Source organism: Leuciscus leuciscus (genome assembly GCF_965113295.1).
Source record: "Leuciscus leuciscus genome assembly, chromosome: 16".
NCBI classification, from domain to species: Eukaryota; Metazoa; Chordata; class Actinopteri; order Cypriniformes; family Leuciscidae; genus Leuciscus; species Leuciscus leuciscus.
In genome coordinates, this window is record NC_138740.1 from 12,881,306 (window position 1) to 12,900,981 (window position 19,676).

The 19,676-nt window shown below is 37.1% G+C and overlaps 1 protein-coding gene and 1 long non-coding RNA gene across 3 annotated transcripts in view; one reads left to right on the forward strand and one right to left on the reverse strand.

Moving 5' to 3' along the window:
• The window catches only part of LOC309478059, a 289,830-nt gene that overhangs the window by 70,972 nt on the left and 199,182 nt on the right, over window positions 1-19,676 (forward strand). The gene's annotated exons all lie outside the window — the stretch shown is intronic.
• klf5l (Kruppel like factor 5 like) lies at window positions 754-16,304 on the reverse strand. Of its 2 annotated transcripts, none has more exons than XM_082141393.1 (4): window positions 15,989-16,303; window positions 9,531-10,317; window positions 9,351-9,410; window positions 754-2,003 (listed from the first exon to the last, which is right to left on the reverse strand). In XM_082141393.1, the coding sequence occupies exons 1-4, from the start codon at window positions 16,157-16,159 to the stop codon at window positions 1,825-1,827; spliced, it is 1,197 nt and encodes a 398-aa protein (XP_081997519.1). In that variant the 5' UTR covers window positions 16,160-16,303; the 3' UTR covers window positions 754-1,824. The 2 variants fall into 2 exon arrangements, with proteins under 2 accessions (XP_081997519.1, XP_081997520.1); XM_082141394.1 differs by lacking the exon at window positions 754-2,003 and adding an exon at window positions 9,168-9,242 and having other exon boundaries at window positions 15,989-16,304.

The window sequence follows — 19,676 nt, forward strand, 5'->3', positions numbered from 1 at the left end:
ACAGACGTTTTCAAATCCCAAAGCTTGCAGAAGGTTCCTAATGGCAATACTGACTTAGGCTACAGCTTTCCTGGTAGCCTTGAGTAAATTAACATTTAACATTAAAATTAACAAGAAAATGATTCATAAAACGTATAAATATCAGTTGAGCCTATGTTTATTTTCGTCACTGACACAGACGAAAATGAAAAGACTATCAGTCAAAGTTCAGCTTTATAGGAGAGGTAGAATAGGCCAGGATAAGAATACTGAGAGAATAAGAAATATGAAGATGAGGAGAGAGCAGGTATTGATAAATAATCTAATGACAAGGTTTTAAAGCTAGCCTATTTCTTATAATTTTTTGGCCTTCAAAAGTCCTAAATTGCACATATGTAGGTCAGAGAAATCCAAATTTTCTCGGGGGAGCATGCCCCCGAACCCCCCTAACTACGGGGAGCCTTGAGTCTTGTTGCCCAGGGCCCAGGAAATTGTTAATCCGGCCCTGCCCAGCACTATGAGTTAAATGTATAAAACCCAACAAGCTGGGTCAGAATTACCTAGCAATGGTTATTTTTAACCCAGCGTTTCTTAGAGTAAGTAAAAGTCCACCTTCTTATAGTTCCAAGAATTATTGCCCCTCATAAATATAACATGGAAATGTCTGTCTCCATAGCTAAGTATTAACTAAGTACTATTCTAATGTCATTCCACTCATCAAGAGTCAAGGAAGCATGTTAACATACAGAACACTTTGAAAAGACACTAGCTATGAAATGTGATTATTCTTTTATTTTCAAAATTCTGTATTCAAACTACTACATACAAAATGTTAAACTGATCACTTAGTATGCAAGACCTACACACTCAATTAACCCACAGTCAAGACAAACGTAGCAAAATCCCATTTGTTCATAATAAAAACAATCAGCTTCAAAGAGAAAAGTATTTACATGTAGTTAAACTTTAACAGCAATATATGTACAGTACCTTTTGATCCATCAGAGTTCCCTTCATAAGAGTAGGACATGTACAAAGGGAACTGGAGAACTTTTAAGACCCGTCTTGGAGCCCATTACAAAAGCAAATGCTACGATGTCCACAACAAATACAAATTTGTTCTTGGGAAAGAAATGGATTTTTGTGAAGTTTCAAAACTTTCCACATATCGCACTCTCTTCACTTATTTTCTTTAAAGTTTCTTACCTTTATAAAACAATCAGCTGTTGTGTGAAATACAAATTTGGCACACATGGTCAAATGGGGCTCTTGTGAGCTCATTTTTCACATTCATCACAGTCATACAAAGAGCCGAAATGTCAAACAGTTCACTGATCTGAGCGCTACTTTTTTACAATCTCATAAAGATTTGTATCCATGGATACACAACTGTGAGAACAGCAAACATTTCTTTTTTATCGCAGCATCTTACCCAAAAGCAAACAACTTTTTGTGAGTGGGAAATTCCATATAAATAGTATAGACTAGCGTTGTCTCAAATGAACAATTAACTATCACCTTGGAATTAATAGATCAAACTTTACATTTCAAGTTATTAGGAAGACACTATACGGTCCCGAAGGAGCATTTCCAAATTTAATCAGACAAAGTGGATGGAGGTCAAGTATAAAATTCATAACATCTTTTCACATTAATCTACAGACATAAACACATACAAAACATATGTACATTAGTATACATCCTGTTGGAGCTCTTTGCTGTGATGTCCAGTCCTCTTCATGACAAAATGTGTGGAGAGCTTTCATTAGTTTGATCTTCGTATACGTGAATGACTGTGAAATATTTAGAACAATAAAACTGTTATGAAAGTTGATGTGAAATCCGTTAGTTTTGGTGGCGCTTCATGTGCAGTGCCAGGTGGTCTGAACGAGAGAAGCAGCGACTGCAGGCGATGCATTTGAAGGGTTTCGCGCCGGTGTGTTTGCGGTAATGCCGCGTCAGTTCATCCGAGCGGGCGAAACGCCAGTCACATCCTTCCCAACTGCATCGGTATGGCTTCTCACCTACAAAAAAAAGAAAGAAAAGAAAACAGAGTTAAATCACATTAACAAAGAAAATTTAACTTGGCCAGAAAAAGTTTGTTGGTTAATTTCTACTTAGTTGAAGCTTACTTTGTTGTTTCTTTGTTGTTTAAGTAAAAATGAACACTGAATTAAACCACACTTTGAAGTGTATGCTTAGAAACATCTACGTAAATAATACAAAAGATATTGTGTAGATACCATATCTACATAATAGAAGTAACGTGGCACCTGAACACAGAGACCTCAATACTTGGTACACAATGACGGTATAATTCAATATCTTTTGAGTAGAAAATTTACTTCATATGTCACAAAATGGCAAGTTACTAAACCTAACAACAAAAGCATTGGTAAAAAAGTGTAAATACAGCTGGAAAACAGCGAAAAATCAGCCTTACTAATTATGCCCCAGTGCATGATGGGAACACCAGTATCAGAAAAGTTAAAGCTGCAGTCCGTAACTTTTGGCGCTCTAGCGGTTAATAAGCAGAACTGCATGCGTCTTGCAGAAGAACATTGTAGCCGGAGCTACTTCTCTTTGTTTATGTCTATGATGAGTCATGCAGATACTCGGTTAATCCGCAGCGGTTGGCGTCTAAAATAGTCAGAATATAAACACTTATTATAGGTGTACAGTAGTGATTCAGGATTCATGATGTTCTCGCTGCTTATATACATTTTGACTACAGCTTTAAGTAGTTTTAACTTAATTTTATGTTGTTGATATATATGCTTTAATTTCTATAAGCTTGAATTGAGTACTAATACAGAATTTATTTTTTCATGAAGAAATTACAATAGTTTTTTCCTGTAGTATTTACTTCACCACAGAATCATTTCAATCATTGTTGATTTAGCTTTAAAAGACCATACAAAATGTTACAAAAACGACAAAACTTTTAAGAAAATATTATATATTATATTATATATTATATAAATTTTGCTTCAAAATTAGCAAACAGAAAACTTAAAACAAATGACCGTCATTTATGTTATTTCAAGGCAACGTTTCGAAGTCCAGGCTCATACAAAGTCCAGCTTGAACATGTTACAATGTGTACTGTGCCATTTTTAAATGGCAGTTATAGAGGAATTAGACATGCATGTGCTTGAGGTTTGGAGAGTAATAGAACTCCCATGTGTAAACACGGAAGTAATTTCCATGACGCTTAGCACTGATAACATCTGACATTGTGAGGTTTGCCACAGCACTGAATCCTGAAAAGCCACGTTCAGTGTGAAAAGATAATGCTCATTCAACACATTTTTAATACTACCACCACAAAAATCACACTAAATCACTTTATGTTATGAATAGACTAATAACTTGTGTCTGTATGTTTTTGCATGATGGAGAGAAAAAGGGGGAAGTGAAAGAAAGAGTTTGTTTATTACTATATGTATTTTTATGTTATAATTCAAATCCTATATGCGTTCCATATAAGCAGCTGTCAAACGGAAGTCCCAACCTTTCTTTTGGTTAACTGCTATTTCATGACAACTGGAGTTTGACTGACAGATGTAAGCAGGTTCTGGTCGCTTTTCATGTATAATAGGTTTGTGTTTCATTATAGAAAAAAAAAATCTTCTTTTAGCACAGGTATGTTGTTGTGCATTACCTGAATTACTTTTTTTAACCACACCTTACAAAATTTTTAATTTTTTTATTATTATCCATAAATACTTCTAACTGGCCATGGTTTTAATAAAAAATTAATAAAATAAAAAATCCATACAATTCAAATATTTGGGGTTGGCAAGATTTTTTTAAAATGTTTTTGAAAGTTTCTTATGCTCACAACGGCTGTATTTATTTGATCAAAAATACAGTAAAACATTAATATTGTGAAATATTATTACAATGTAATATATATATATATATATATATATATATATATATATATATATATATATATATATATATATATATATATATATATATATATATATATTTGAATATATTTAAAATGGTCATTTATTCATATGATGGCAAAGAAAAAAATCTGCATCATTACTCCAGTCTTCAGTCTCACATGATCCTTCAGAAATCATTCTAATTTGCTTTATTAGAATTTATTATTATTTAAAAAAAATTTTTGCTTAATATTTTTGTGGAAACATAAAAACCTCCTTTCAAGGTTCTCAAGGACTTTATTTTAAATAGAAATCTTTAGTAACATTATAAATGCTTTTACTGTCACTACTGATCATTTTAAAGCATCCTTGCTGAATAAAAGTATTCATTTTCAAAAAAATTACCTTTCTTTGTCACTTTGGAACCTTATTATAGTCCAATAAACACTAGCTTTGACAACACAAGAGTTGTTTAACCACATAACATCAAACAATAAGTTTTCTGAAATATCATGTTTCAGTTCAGCTACTAACTTTACCACAGTGAAACTACACAGCTCTCAGATATGGGAAATAATTGAAGAGAGCACAAATTCATCTCTTTGACTGGCTGTTTGAATGGTGCTGAAAGCTCTTTAAGCTTAGCGCTCATCCCTCCTCTTTTTCTAAACATGAAACCAGAATTCAAAAGGAGATGAACAAATGCCCTTCTGACAAAAGACTCCAATAGCTCAGGGTCTTGAACAAGGTAATGCCCCCATCAAACACTTCAGCTTGTGGAATCTGTGTTTAAGGGCCAACAAGCTCAAACAACAGAGATATTATTTGGTTAGCTGGAGGTTGTGCAACGGCCAATTTGTTATCGCTAAAGCATTTTACTGCGCACACACAGCCGTTATAAAGACATAAAAATGTGGAGGTTGAATATGGTTAACCACGTAAATCGACATAAAAATAGCTAATTTTAGCATTAATTCGGATTCACTTAAAGAGAACAGTATTACAACACTACCATTATCGCTTATAACCTCCACAACTCACAGGGATAGCCATAAAATCACCATTGTAAGGTGTTTATCAGTGGCTTCTGTTTGAGGAAGGTGGGCAACAAGTTCCATTACTAAGATAATACAGGCTTTCACAAAAGCACCAATTACCCTCAAAGTAATTAGGGTACATTTACTTCAGAATGATGTACTGAAAACAGAAAAGTTTTCCCTTTGTGCTTTTCGCGTACAACGTCGCCAAAACAATCTCCGTTTATACGGATTTTTGAAAATGACTAAAAACGCTGTATTATTCTATCAGGCCATAGTTGGCGACGTCACTTTGTAAAGAAACACTATGTGCAAATAGACTTAACATGTAATACGCATGCGCATGAGTTCAGTTTTCACAGACTTGCGCTTTTGTTTACACTGTCTCATTTCCAAAAACGTATACTTCGAAACACGTTTTCAAAAGTCTCGTTTTCAGGCCCCAAAACGCTGTTGTCGTGTAAATGAATGGCCAAAACACAAGGTTTTTAGTTAAAAACGGTTTCGTGTAAACTGCCCCTGTGAAAGTTTTGCATTGTGGAAGCTGTTAGGCTAGCACATTATAAACAGGATAAGGCTGCAAGAATATATTCTGTACAATTCCTTTGAAGCATGTTTAGATATGCTCCACCATACTGGCAACGTTTTTTTTGTTTTTTTTTGAAGAGCCGTTAGCATAACCCAAGCTAACTGCTTAAATTACTACTTAGGTTACAAAGCTAACAACAAGTTTTGCAGGCTTGTATTTAATTGCTTTGTCAGAGCACATCTAGAACATCCTGACATAGTTTATTTGATCTTGTGAAAAGAACACATCATTCCTGAAGACATTAAAATTACCTGTGTTATAGACCTGTTTTCACTTTCATCTGTCAGCACAGAATGTTCTAGAGCTCTTAACTGTTGTTTGACAGCTTTCAGTGCGGCGGGATCTTTCCCAACCCCCGACAGCTTTTGAAATACAACTCCAAACCATGTCCACCTGAGGAATGATGACCTGACGACGTAAACAACAGAAACATACCATGCTGATGGACAGAGGGTTAAATAACCCAGAAGACATTTCTTAAAAATTATATTATGTTGCTTCTTGCATAACGTCCGGTTTTATCCAAAACAGATGAAAGTGAATCTAGCAATATTTTATTATGTTGGTTGTTGTATCACGGTAGTTCGAAAATGAAATGTCCGCGGTGACCGGTGCTTTTAAAAGGTTCATAAAAGGTTAATGCAATACTCTAAATTCTATTGAATAGATACATAGTTATGACTCCAAAAGCTGTTCTATATTACTTTAAATTCTATATTAAAACTCCAACTCATGTGCTGCTGGGCAACCGTTTACAGACTACAGGCTATTTGAATTCAACTTTTCTTCTGCCAGATAATTTATTTATATTTTTATTATGTGGGCTGTGAAATTAATTGTTTTAAAAAAAGAACCCTATATATTTTTTTTCTTTCTTTTTTTTCATTTTTCTCTTAAATTACCTTCATTTAGGGGCTTTTCTCAGCAAATGTTTACATGTACGAATATTTTTTAAAAATGTTTATTGTGATATAATTTTTTTATAATTTTTTTAAATATAATTATTTTTTTATTTTTTTTTACAGGCCAAATTATTAGAATACATTTAGCTATATATTAAACACTGGTGTCTTTTATTATAATGCAAAAAGCCACTCAAGGCTGTTTTAAAATTGCGTGGAATTAATTAGGCCTATTGAAAAAAATAAAACTATAAAAAAAATTGGAAATTAAAAACCTCAAAACACACTTTTAAATATTGAATTGTTGTTCATGGTCTGAGAAGAAAAGCAGTGAGATGCGACATATTCAATGATTTTGTTCGCCAACATAATGCAATAAACCACACAAGGCCATATTTTTACCACAATTAAGGTAGTTTTAGGCACTCATTTGAATCATGCCAAGGATTGACCCTTAACTGTACTAAAATACGTAGTAAGGCACTATCTCAAATGGCTAAGTGCTTTAGTTTCATCCATGCTAAATAATGCCATACTTGTTGCACTGCGCCAGCACTTATTTGATTTCCTAACGTACCACATGGGAACATTCGTATAAGCTTAAACAGAGTTACGAAGAAACCTCTAGAGCACCAGTGAGTCAGAGTACAGAGTACAACAATAATGATACCTCAGGCTACAGGGAATCCCTCTGCATTCATGGTGACCACCCCGAAATGGTAAAAAAAAAAAGAAGAGGTAGGCTAACTTGGCGGAAAAGGTGCTTTTATCAGCTTAACATCGTGTTAAAAAAATTTCACCCATTGGTGTTGGGAGGGAAGATTTCGGTTTAATTCTAAAGGGTGCTGGGATTGCAGTGGGTTTCATCTTACAGAGTTGAACACACTGAAACTGCCAAGTTCTTTTCTCCCGGCGACTCACTCCTTCCCCCCTCAACACAGACAGAAAAAGCAGGAGGAACAGGTTTTTCCTCCGCCACTTGCCGATTCCCCCCTCGGGAAAGCATGCAGGGCTTGTACAGGCATGCAGACACAATGTGTATAAAAGCATGAAAAGAGAGTCGATTAATCTCTCCCTCCACCCTGTTTTCTGTCTTTCTATATTGCTTGTCCTTAGGCTGTCACCTTCTCAGCAAGCTGTTGCTGTATTTGTAGCTTTTGTGTTGATGGTACATTGCATCTGGTCAAGTAGTAACAACTGCTTCTAACTTTAGAAGAATAGTTAACCGCCCTCATGTTATTCCAAACCTGTATGACTTTCTTTCTTCTGTGGAACACAAGAATAAGAAGTTTTGAATAATGGATCTGCCGTTCTTTAACATGCAGTTATAATTAATAAAAGTATCAAAAAGGTGATTCAAAAGAACTATGAATCACTAGTGATAGTAATATTCTTCTTCTAAAAGTTTTCTGAAGGCAATATGACTGCTTTGTGTGAGAAACAGACCAAATGTAAGGCACTATTCACTGGTAATCTTCCCTTCCAGCGAGCTTTTAACTGATGCAACTGCATCACCAGCTAAGTTTACATGGATCCAAATAATCTGTTTATTATCAGATTGATGGATCAACTGGACTGAAAATATAAGATTTTCAGTCCAGTTGCATTTAAGCATTTAAATGCTTAAAGGTGCAGTAAGCAATTTCTAAGAAGCATTGTTGAACACTGTTGATATATGAAATCAATCCAAACAAACACTCCCCCTCCCTTCATTGCTCTGCCCCCAAAATGCATAAAACTCACAATGCAAGAGTTTGTCTCTTTATCATAACAAAAGCAAAGCAAAATAAAGCTTTGCGAAAAATGAAGCGAGGATGATGAACGAACGACAAGAAATAACAAAATATTAACAGTTAACGAGTACACAAGTCGCGCACACTCAAAACCAATGCTACTCACATATGGAGCAGAAACAACACAACCTCGGCGTCCGTTTTCAGGCCTTCCCATTGAAGTCTCTCAAGCACTGGGAAGCTTTTCTATTATTAACACGGGTCCTAAAGCTCTTGCCTGATCAGAACTCTTCTTTTTCCAGTGATATTCCTCTGCTTTTCTCTTTTGTAATGTCTCTCAGCCATCTCTCTTTCAACAGTCTTTCTTCAAATCTCCCTCTTGCTCAATCTCTCCCATGAGACACGCCGCCTCCTGCTGATTGGCTCACTCTCTCTCCTCCCCTCATCATGAGTGGACACGCCCCCTTCTGCTGACTGGCTACAAGTTTGTTGTGGTACTCGGGCTGATCCACTTTCAACAGCATGTCTCAGAAATTGCTTACTGCACCTTTAAATCCAACTTTTTTCTCAATTAAGATTCAAAAACATCTTGCGCACATGCTCAGTGCCGTGATGCGTATGCTTGCATGTTTATGTCTGTATGTTCATGAACTTGTCAGTGGAGGAGACTGAATATATTTACTAAATATTAGCTTGTTCTTCTGACATATGTCAGCTTTTTTTTTTACATTTGTCATCAAGGCAAAAATGACAATTATGCTTGCTCAGGTTCTGAGCGCACTGACTGGACACTTTTTGACTGACGTTTTGTTCAGAATACAAGTAATGGACATGTAATATGTGAATGGGTTTGAAATGCTTAAGGTTCATAAACAAAACTTTTGGAATCTTAAATTGGATTCACTCCGATTGAGGAAAATTGACAAGGGCGGATGTCAAGATTACGACTTACATTTTGTTTGTTCCTCACACAAAGCAATTGTATGACTTCAGAAGACTTGTGGGATACTTTTAAATTGCTTTTGCACCGTTTATGAAGCTTGAAAATCCTCAGTCTCCATAAACTGTAATTGGATGGAAACGTTCTTCAATATCTCCTTTCTCTGTGTTCCACGGAGTTAAAAGAAAATCATATGCCATTGAAACGACATGTGGGTGAATAAATAATTGCATCATTTTCATTTTTTGGGTGTCTGTGTTTGGTTTCTTACCTGTATGAGTCCTTTGGTGTGCTTTCAAGTGAGAGCTCTTTGTGTAAACTTTAGTGCATCCTGGTACAGAGAAAATTGCCCAAATGTTAGTTCACAAAAGTCCCTGATAATCTCTGCTCATCTTCAGGAAGGCATGGCACATCATGTAATCCAAACTATTTACTGGAAAGGCACACTAACCTGGGAAGTCACAATGGTGAATTCTTCTCTTCTCCAGCTCAGGGTTGTTCCGTCGGTTGTATCTGGGCCCCGTGAGGATGCCCTGACCGTGGGCCATTAGCATGGAGTGAGGGGTCATCTGTCCAACCTTCATTCCCATTCTACCCTGGTACGGTGGGGGAGGGGAGGTAATGAGATCTGCCTGGTTCTCCGGACTGCCAGGCTGGGAGTTGGGAGGCGATGGAGGCAAACTGTGTGGCTGGGGTGAAGTGAAGAACGGCTCGGGCATTACAAATTCACCAGATTGCGCTGTCAAGGTCACAGTGTTCAGGTTGAGCATGGTCCTGCCGGACGAGCCGATCCCGTTCATGGATTGACTCTGGGAGAAAGTCATAGTGGTGAGGTCGCTGCTGCTGACGGGCATCTGGTAGACTGACGGCTGCTGAGGGCCGATGTGGAGCTCGTCTGCGACAGACATGTCGGGTTTGATGAAGAGGCTGTTGACCGTCTGGGGCACACTGAAGACGGAGGTGAATTCGGGGAGCGCCTGAATGCCGCAAGGTTCGTCCACGCCAGGCTCGGTTTTTATCTGATGCACCGGAGGTTTATTTGGGCGGTAAAGGCCAGTGCGAAGATGTGTGGTATTAGGCAGGATAACGTTAATGTTGAGACTGTAAGGGGCAGGCTTCTCATCTGCAAAATACTCATCCACCACTGAGGCACTTTCCCGACGGTACTTCTTATCCATCATGTTTTGGGTAAGCACCGGACCGCTCTGGGGCAAGTATTTATCCATCTCCATCCGTGTCTGAAATGACCAGAAGATGATTATGATACAGTACACTATTATAAATAAAGCTAGGCTACTTTATTGGCATCGGTGGTTCCATGAGGAACTTTTAACATTCATGGAATCTTTCCATTGCACAAAACGTTCTTCATAGTGGGAAAAAGGTTCTTTAGATTATTAAAATGTTATTCACACTAAGAAAAAAAAAAAAGGTTATTTTGAGAACTGCTAACTGAAAGGTTCTTTGAGGAACACGAAAACCCCCTTTTGGAACCTTTATTTTTAAGAGTATGCCAATAAAACTCCATTACATCAAAAGATTTGCACATAATAATAGTGATAATATTATATAGTAATAATATATTTTAATAGAAATAACCTTTTTACACTTCAACTGAATATATTATTAAAATTGTATTTTGTTGAGTGCAATCAAACAAAATTTGTAAAATGGAAGTCCGTTTTAATATAAATCTGTTTGAATAAATCATTGGTATAACCAGATGTACAGAAATCCAGACTGACAAATGACAGGAAATTGATATTTTTTAAAAACAAACATTTTGTTTATTTAATTTAGCACTTCAATTAAAATACAGTAATTTATTTATGAATTGTTCAATGCCAGAAAATAGCCAATGACTTTCTCTATTTAAAAAAAAAAAAAAAAAAAGACCAAAGAAAATAAATGTTACTTAATTTTCATTGTATATAGTAGGTATAACTGAATTATTTTAAGTTGTATAACAAGACCAGAACTGAAATTAAAACGGATTTATGAAAAGGATCAATTTAATTGGAAATGTTTTACTTAATTTAATTAAGTTTATTAAATGTAATTTTTATTTGTTTGTTTGCATGCAGTCCAGGTTGATATCTTTTGTGTGTGTCTTGGTAATTGGATTAGCTGGCATCAAACTTAGATATCTGTTCTGCCATTTTACTCATTTCACTTCACCGCAGCTGTTCAAAAAGATTGTTTTGAGTGAAGAGATTTGGCAAGAATATACTATGTATTGTATTTCACACTAGATGAAGTTGATTTGTGATCACAGTGCCTGGCACAAGCAGTGGGAGATCATTCCCTGCTTTAACCGCGCGCACAAAGCCAAGAGCTCTGCATAGTGCTCTAATGCAGCACAGAGTAAACAGAAACCTCATAGGTGTGGCGGCCATGAAGGACTATAGAACACAAAGCAAAACCAAAACAGTGACATGTGATAGCAAGAGGAGATATGGGCAAAAACAATGTACAAAAATAGAACAAAAAAAAACCGAGTGCACCCTGGAGAGCCATTCATGTGCAACGTTGCTGTAAACCCCCGAGACTGATAAATGAGGGCATTTTTGCGATTATAAAGAACCAGATTTACCAAACCAGTCAACTGACAAGTCAAATGAGCGATGATGAAATGGTTAGCACATGCAAAAACCTGAAAAACGTAAATACCTGTCTTGAACAAAACGTTCCAGGTTTATACAGTCCATAGTGTCTGCAGCGTGTAACCAAAATAAAGACCACTAGTGAGGAATGCTTCTATTTTTCATATTTCATAACAATTTATATTATTTTATATATGAAAAAATTTATACATTTCAGAATGATTATTTATGTCATATTTTTGCTTTATGGACAGCAGCACTCAAGCTTCAAGTTCTTTGAAACGTTACTACTCTTTGTAGTCATATTGGTGTCATATGGTTTTCAAAAACGAGTACATCATTTTCATGGAAAGTTTCAATTCAATAACTCTAAACTTCGATGTGGTGCGTGTAACCATCAAGCTTTTTTTTCTCGATATCATGACGTTTTATCTTTTCAATATCATTTTGATTAAGAATATATATATATATATATATATATATATACATACAGTATATATATATATATATATATATATATATATATATATATATATATATATATATATATATATATATATATAGACACCTTCAACATTTCTCACATTATCACAGTTTATTCTCTATAATTTAGAAAATGGTAATTCATTATGACAAGGACACAGAGTTATCAAATCAGTTGATATTTCACTGGTTTTGTCCATCCTTCTGTTAGACTGTCTCAAATGAATTAGTTTGAATAGCTGTCAGCTGTTAAATTTAAGTACACTATTAAATAATACCAATTTAGGCCAACCAATTACCAAGAAATGCTTAATTTTAATCAGTCTGTGATGTAAAAAGGTCGCATTAGCAATTAAAGAAAAAACACTTTAGCAAAACATGGTCAGGTCAAAGTGTCTGGTCCCAAATTTACTGCTAATCCACTAACTATAGTGTCCTGCACCCACTAGTAAAAAAAATATAAAAAATTATATCTGGCGTCTGAATAATTTTTGGTTTGACTATATATATGTATAACAAAGTAGTTTTGTTAACAATACAAGATAATGCTAAACTACTTATAGTTTTCTTTTTAATTCTATTAATGTGATCACAGACATTTGGACCCCACATTAAATACACTGCCTTTATTGTTGTCCTCACTGCAGTTATTATATTAGACAATAAACATTTCAAAAGCACTGCAATGTCCAGCTGTCTGAAGTGGCAGCTATGTCAACAATAAGGCATGTATTGTCAAAACGCATTTCCTTGGCAACCCATGATGTGGTTTCATGTACAAATATCTTCATCCTTTCAGGTAACTCATACCCTAACGTGTGAGGTCATGTACTCTCTGGGAATGTACAATGAATGCTGACGCTTCTGCAGCTTTTCAAGTAGCAGCGGATGAGCCATTTACTGCAGACGATTGTACTACTCTCAGTGTTAACCTCAACAATTCCACCTTCATCCCCATCAGGACAGCTTTGGAAAGTTAAAACCCAGGTAATTAATGGAAAATAGTTTTCGCTTTATCTCCAGACCTGGCAAGTGTACTGCCCCTGCTCTTAGTCCAGGGCACAAACGGGCCTTGTGTTGTGGTGGCACTGGCAGAGAGGCAAGTGCACTTGGCCATGGCCTCCGTTGGCCTTGGAGACCCGGTTCTGTTCACTGGGTATGTGTGAGGAGAAGGAACAGCAGCTGAATCATGGCCCAAGAACTGAGTTAATGATTGGAGAACATTTACAACTGCTCAGTTATGTATTTTAGGGACCGATAACGACTGGGAGCCAAGTTAGGCATAAAAATAATCTTTGAGATAAATAAGATGGAGGTTTTCGTGCAGCTCAGTATCAACGTTCTTTAAAAATACGGCTCACTTTCTTGAAAAATCTCATTTGTTCTTAAAGGGATTCACGCAAGAAGAAAAATTGTGTTATCAGGTCTCTCACCCACATGCTGTTCCAAAGTTGTATGACTTATGACACACACACACACACACACACACACACACACACACACACACACACACACACACACACACACACACACACACACACACACACACACACACACACACACACACACACACACACACACACAAAGACACTGTGAAGACACTGTGAAGAAAGCTTTGTCTATACAATGAAAGTCAATGGGGTACAAAACAACATTTTACTGCGTAGATCAAAAACACACACACACACACACACACACACACACACACACACACACACACACACACACACACACACACACACACACACACACACACACACACACACACACACACACACACACACACACACAAAAGGCTCAAACCTGGACAGGGGTGCGTTGCCCAAAGCCAACTATGGTCGCAAGTTCCGTCACTACCAATAGAGTTCAATGGAAATTGCGATCATAATTGGCCAAAGATTGCTTTTGGGAAACGCACCCCGGTATGTGTCCTTCTCAAAGTTTCCCAGCCTATTTCAGGGTCCAAGTAGCCGGTTAGCCCAAAGACCTTTTTCCGAATTACAACACAAAAGGTCTTTCCCTTTGAAATAATTGCCTTTTATGGCCCAAAAGGAATTCAAAAAGATGGAGATTTCCACAGATCCCAATAAACCAGAACTGATAGGCTTCTTGTCTGTTTACTAGAGCCATAACAGCACAAATCATTCGAGGGCAGAAGCAAGAGAAAACAAAACCTTTGAGACGAAAATGATGTTTTATGGCTTTGGGGGAAATAGATAACAGTTGTTTTGGCTTTTCAGGCCAATGAATAGTGAAGGAACCATCTTGACTGCTCGTCACAGCAGTGGATATGATAGTGACTTTTGGATTTGTTAAACGCTGTGAAGAAACCATACTGAAAATTTAAGTAAATAACAACAAGAGAGCTGCAGATGGATGTATCACTCAGAGATGGATTGATCTTTTGATTAGATGTGAAAAATCAGTCAGTAATTAAGATAATCTTAATTTAAAAGTATTATTTTTAGGATTATTTAAGCAATTTTATTGCAATTAGACTATGATTATGGGTAATTATGACTCCTTTAATAGCAGGTACTTTTTTCCAACAATTACTTGAATTCTTGAAAGCACACGATTAGAAGCATGTGCTTCTCATCACCAACACAATACAGGCGTCAACAAGCTAACAAGGCCAAAGCGAAGGCCCAGGCGGTTTCCTTCAGTGAAGCTGACAACCTACATGAGCCCTGTGGCCGTTTCAGCTTTTGAAGGAGTGCAACGAGGTCATCAACCATTGGCTAAACCAGTCATAAACACTGGTGTTCTAGTTAGGATCCCATACGATCCAACAGAGCACATCCGGTAAGCCATTCAGACCCATCCATTGTGGACTCCGAATACGATCATCAGAACAGAAAATACAACATTATAGAAATGTGTAGTAGATACGGATGGCCATGGCCAAAGCCAAAGAGCAAACTTTAGAGAAACAGAAATCTGAAATGAACTATGACCTTGTGGATTAATCTGAATTTTCTCTGTGGGGAAACTAATACATTAAACTTCTCACTATCACTGTCCCAGTGTTAAATTGTCACCATGATTTTATACATAACTTCAGATAAGTTGCTAAGCATTTGTGTATTCTTGTACCCCAGTAAACATCAAGGTACATGTTTCTATTTGTATTATTTATTTTGCTTTTCAATACACTTTCCAATACTTAGATCCCACTCTTATAAAGAAGGTTATGTTAAAGGCCAAACTTGTGCATTTACTAGCAAGTTAAGTATTAATGTCATAGTGCCCTTGTAAAGCAGGTTGAGCTCCCATTTATCTGGAAGAATATATTCATGACCAAGTATATTATATTCAAGCCAAGTCACAGTCAAGTATAAGCTACACCATTTATGAGAATAATATGACGTCAATGTTTATTGCAAAACCTAGATGCAAATTTAACTGCATTTAACTGCACTGTACTATATATATATATCATAAGATTAAAAATATGAGATTAATTGTTATTTATGTTGATAATAATAGTAATAATAATGATTGTATTGTTTGAGAGACTTTTCATACAAATCCTGCTAAATGAATAAATGTAAAAGCAATGCGAGACAAATAAACAGTAATTTAGTGGCCTCTTATGTGAGGATGTAACATGCACACTGCAACGAGAACATAGCCTAGGTTACACAGCCTCAAAAAGATGCCTGTAAATAGACAAATACTTGCATTGCAGGAAGCCTTTCATAAAGATTATTTTCTATTACTGATCAGGTGCTTTCTCTTACACTGCATCTGCTCTATCTTTATCGGGATGTTTATATATTGAAATATTGAAAGTATTGACACCACAGGGCGCCTGTCATACCTGAGCCATTTCAACAGCGTTTGTTGCGATTCTAACCACGGGTTTGACGTCCTCAAACACGGACGAGTCCTCTGGGCCATCCGCGCCACACATCCGCACGGGTTTAAGCTGCGTGAAAACGGCTCTCTCTTCTGTATTCGGGACGCTTACGGCCAGTCCTACACTTGCCATTTCTATATGCAAATGACGAATATTATATTAAAAACTTATTCTTAATTACGAATACACATATACGGGGTTATTGTAAACGTCCTGGTCGGTACATCCAGACGCGCGGTGTATCCAAAGACCCTCCCTGTGTCCCTCAGGTAGCCTTACCTGTTGTAAAGTATCACACTGTGGACACGTAGTACATAGTGACAGCTGCCTCAGCCATTCAGAGCGAAGGAAATAGCGCCTTCTCCAATCACAGTGCAGGAGGGCGTGGCTCACCTGAGAGGTGTATAACATGGAGGCTTTACCATCAAGAAAATGACACCGATGCTATCGTATTGTAAACAGTTTTTTCCCCCTCATTACATCTATCTATATAAACGATATTTGAGGTGGAACCCTGTTTAGTTTATGAACCCAACTATTGTGCTTTTATTTGCCACAGTCTCAGTCTACAATGTCTGGCTCTCTCAATCATTATAACAACATAATTCCATAGCTCTTGTGTTGTGTGGAACCCACACAGACATTACATAAGGCATTAGTGCATATTGTAACATGCCCATTTATTACAAGTGAAACTCAGTAAATCCCACTTCACTTGTTAAGCTGTTATTGTTTTGTCTGAAGCATATCTCGGACTCAAACACATCTGAACATGAATCTGTTTCCACCAGATACCTCACAGGAAGCACCAAACCAACCAGTTTTAATTATTTATCTTGATGTAAAGATTTAGAGCAGCCATTCTTTTGCTCCATTAATTTTCTTAGACTTAACACAGCAACGTGGACGAAGGGTAAGAAAAAGTGATGGGGCGGAAACTGGATCATCTGCATTCCTCCTGTTTTATCAAAGAGCCTGAGGACAGACAGGGTCAGTCAAAAACAGATGTGGCCACTGCAGGTGTTACTGTTTAGGGCCAATTCAGAGTGAACTGCCGCTGTGAGAAAGGTCAGACAAGGTGAAAACACCTGTTCATGGGTTGAAATGGGGTTGCTACTTTACAAATGCTATATCATGGAAAGATTACTGAATGCCAAAAATGCTTTGTGTAATGTGCACATTATGTACATTTTATAATGCAAAAGGCAAATAATGCTTAATTTGATTTAAAATCTTGTTAAGAGAACACATGAGTGCTACAACAAACCTCTGCTTCTTAAAAATGAAAGACTCTTTGTTTTATTTGAATGTTCTTTGTTCATGGATGTTATGGGCATACAAAGTGAGGAAAGGAACGACCTTGGTGACAGTACAGTCTGTGATAGACTTTAATTATAATAATTTGCAGCAAAATGATGGTTGTTAGGAGTCAACACCTCCCAGTTCAGAACGATAAGTATTCGGCGTTCATCAATCTTACATCACTTCGAACATTCCAGAGCATTCTGGATAGCACAATGTGAACTTATATTTGGAGAAGAAGGTATATAGAGTAGGCTACTTAATGTGAGTGATTTGTATTTCTCTGGTTCCTGAATTTGAATGGAAATTGAATTTGGGTAAAATAGACAGGATGCAGTTCTAATTTAAAGGGGACCTATTATGAAAAATTCACTTTCACATGGTGTTTGAACTTAAATGTGTCGGCAGTGCATGTAAACAACCACCCTATAATGGTAAAAATTCACCCACACCTCTTTTTTTAATCCCAATAAATCATAAGCAGTGTCTCAGAATAAACAGTTTGCAGATATTTAGCAGAGTGACATCACAAATGCTTAGGCCCCGCCCACGACTGCTAAAGACTCTGCCCTATTGGCATAGACCCCGCCCTCAGTGAACTGTACACAGTCTGCCATGACAGAGCATTTCACAGAAGCATTCGAGTAATAAATGTAAAGCTATAGTTATTCAATCAAGAGCAGTGAGTTATTTTCTGTTTTTCTTTTGTTGTTTGATTCATAAACAGCATATATAGCAGTATGTATATTACACTGTTTTCACTTTAATACACAGATCTAATATACACAAGCGATTTCTTTACTTGCTGTTTATGTTCAGACATAACCGACTGTGTTTATGTGCACTTTGTGTATTTTTGACATAACCTTGTGTGTATTTGACAGTTAAGCGCATTAAGACGTGAAAGAAAACTTCGGATGTGTGCACTCAGAAAATCCAACCCGATCTCACTACCCTGGTAATCCAGAGTTCTTGCGAGAGCACAAGTTGAATTTGCTCTGCGAGTTACTCTGGTGTCGAGTAATGATGCTCATTAAATATGCCCCTCGATCTGAGCTGCACCAATCACATCGGGTTATCTGATATAGGCGGGCCAGAGGCGAGCTAAACAGATGACGACAGCGCTGTGACGTCGAAGTCATTAGTAAACATTGCAAGGTGGCTATGGATGAACACCAGTTGTTTGAAACGGCTTTGGCCGCTACAATGAACGAGTTAGACTTGGCTTTTTATCTAAAACAGGAACAGAAGACGCCGCTCGAATCGTTCCTTTGCAAGAAGGACGTTTTTGCTGTTTTGCCGACTGGATACGGTAAGAGTATAATCTACCAGTTAGCTCCGCTGGTAGCTGGGGTTTATTGTTGTGATTGGTCGTAGTGTTATCCAATTGCGTGCAGTGAGATTTTCAAATGCAAGCTTGGTGCCGCCCCTCGAGCTGGCCGATTTTCATTAGTCGACGCCAGACTATTAATCTTTTAGATTTAGGTCTGGATTTCCAGGCTATGATCTCACAGCAATTCGTACAAATTTTACGAGGTGGCTAATTCGTATGAATTCGTACGAATGACCTACCCCAGATATGGCTTTAAAACACATGCAGATAATAAACTTTCATGATGATGAAGAACTGCAATGTCACGTGAGTGTAACTGCGATGATAATCAAAACCAAACAGATGTTTTAGTTTTTGGCAGAGTACGGAGACACAAGCTGTACAGGCTCCGCCCTCTTCTGGAATGCAGACTGGGGAGCAGCAGCTCATTTGCATTTAAAGATACATGCATGAAAACAGCATGCTTTTTCTTTCACTCAAAAATGGTAATTTACAACATAATAAATTGTCTGTGGGGTATTTTGAGCTGAGACTTCACAGACACATTCTGGGGAGACCTGAGACTTACATATTGCATCTTGTAAAAAGGGGCGTAATAGGTCCCCTTTAAATTTGATAAAAGTAGAATTGAAATGAATCAAAATGAAAAGATATTCATATAACTTCAAAAAGTATTGTAATAGATAGATAGATATTCATTCATTCATTCCTGCATCTTACAAATCCTTTACAGTTTTACATAGAACCCTTTTCTTCTAAGAGTGCCAGTGCCGGGACAACATTTGGAGAAAGAATCACTGGGAGACTGAATGTGTACTTATGCAGAATTAAGTACACTAACTATTAAAGAATCTCACCTGAGCACCTTGAGGGCGGCATGTGCGCTTGTGTAATCAACAGACCTGTCTTTGCCTGGTTCGTATCAGATTTGCATGGGCAATTGGTTGATGAATTGCGGCGAGTTTCAGTGTGTGGTTACTAGCGCTCTGCCTGCAATTGCTCACCTTCCTGAGG

Bases quoted from the DNA above. Each gene is read 5' to 3' on its own strand.
- klf5l (XM_082141393.1), bottom strand. From the start codon at position 16,159: ATGGCAAGTGTAGGACTGGCCGTAAGCGTCCCGAATACAGAAGAGAGA. The intron at 10,318-15,988 runs GTATGACAGGCG...TGGTCATTTCAG, and splicing joins ACGCTGTTGAAATGGCTCAG to ACACGGATGGAGATGGATAA. The intron at 9,411-9,530 runs GTTAGTGTGCCT...TCTCTGTACCAG, and splicing joins TCACCATTGTGACTTCCCAG to GATGCACTAAAGTTTACACA.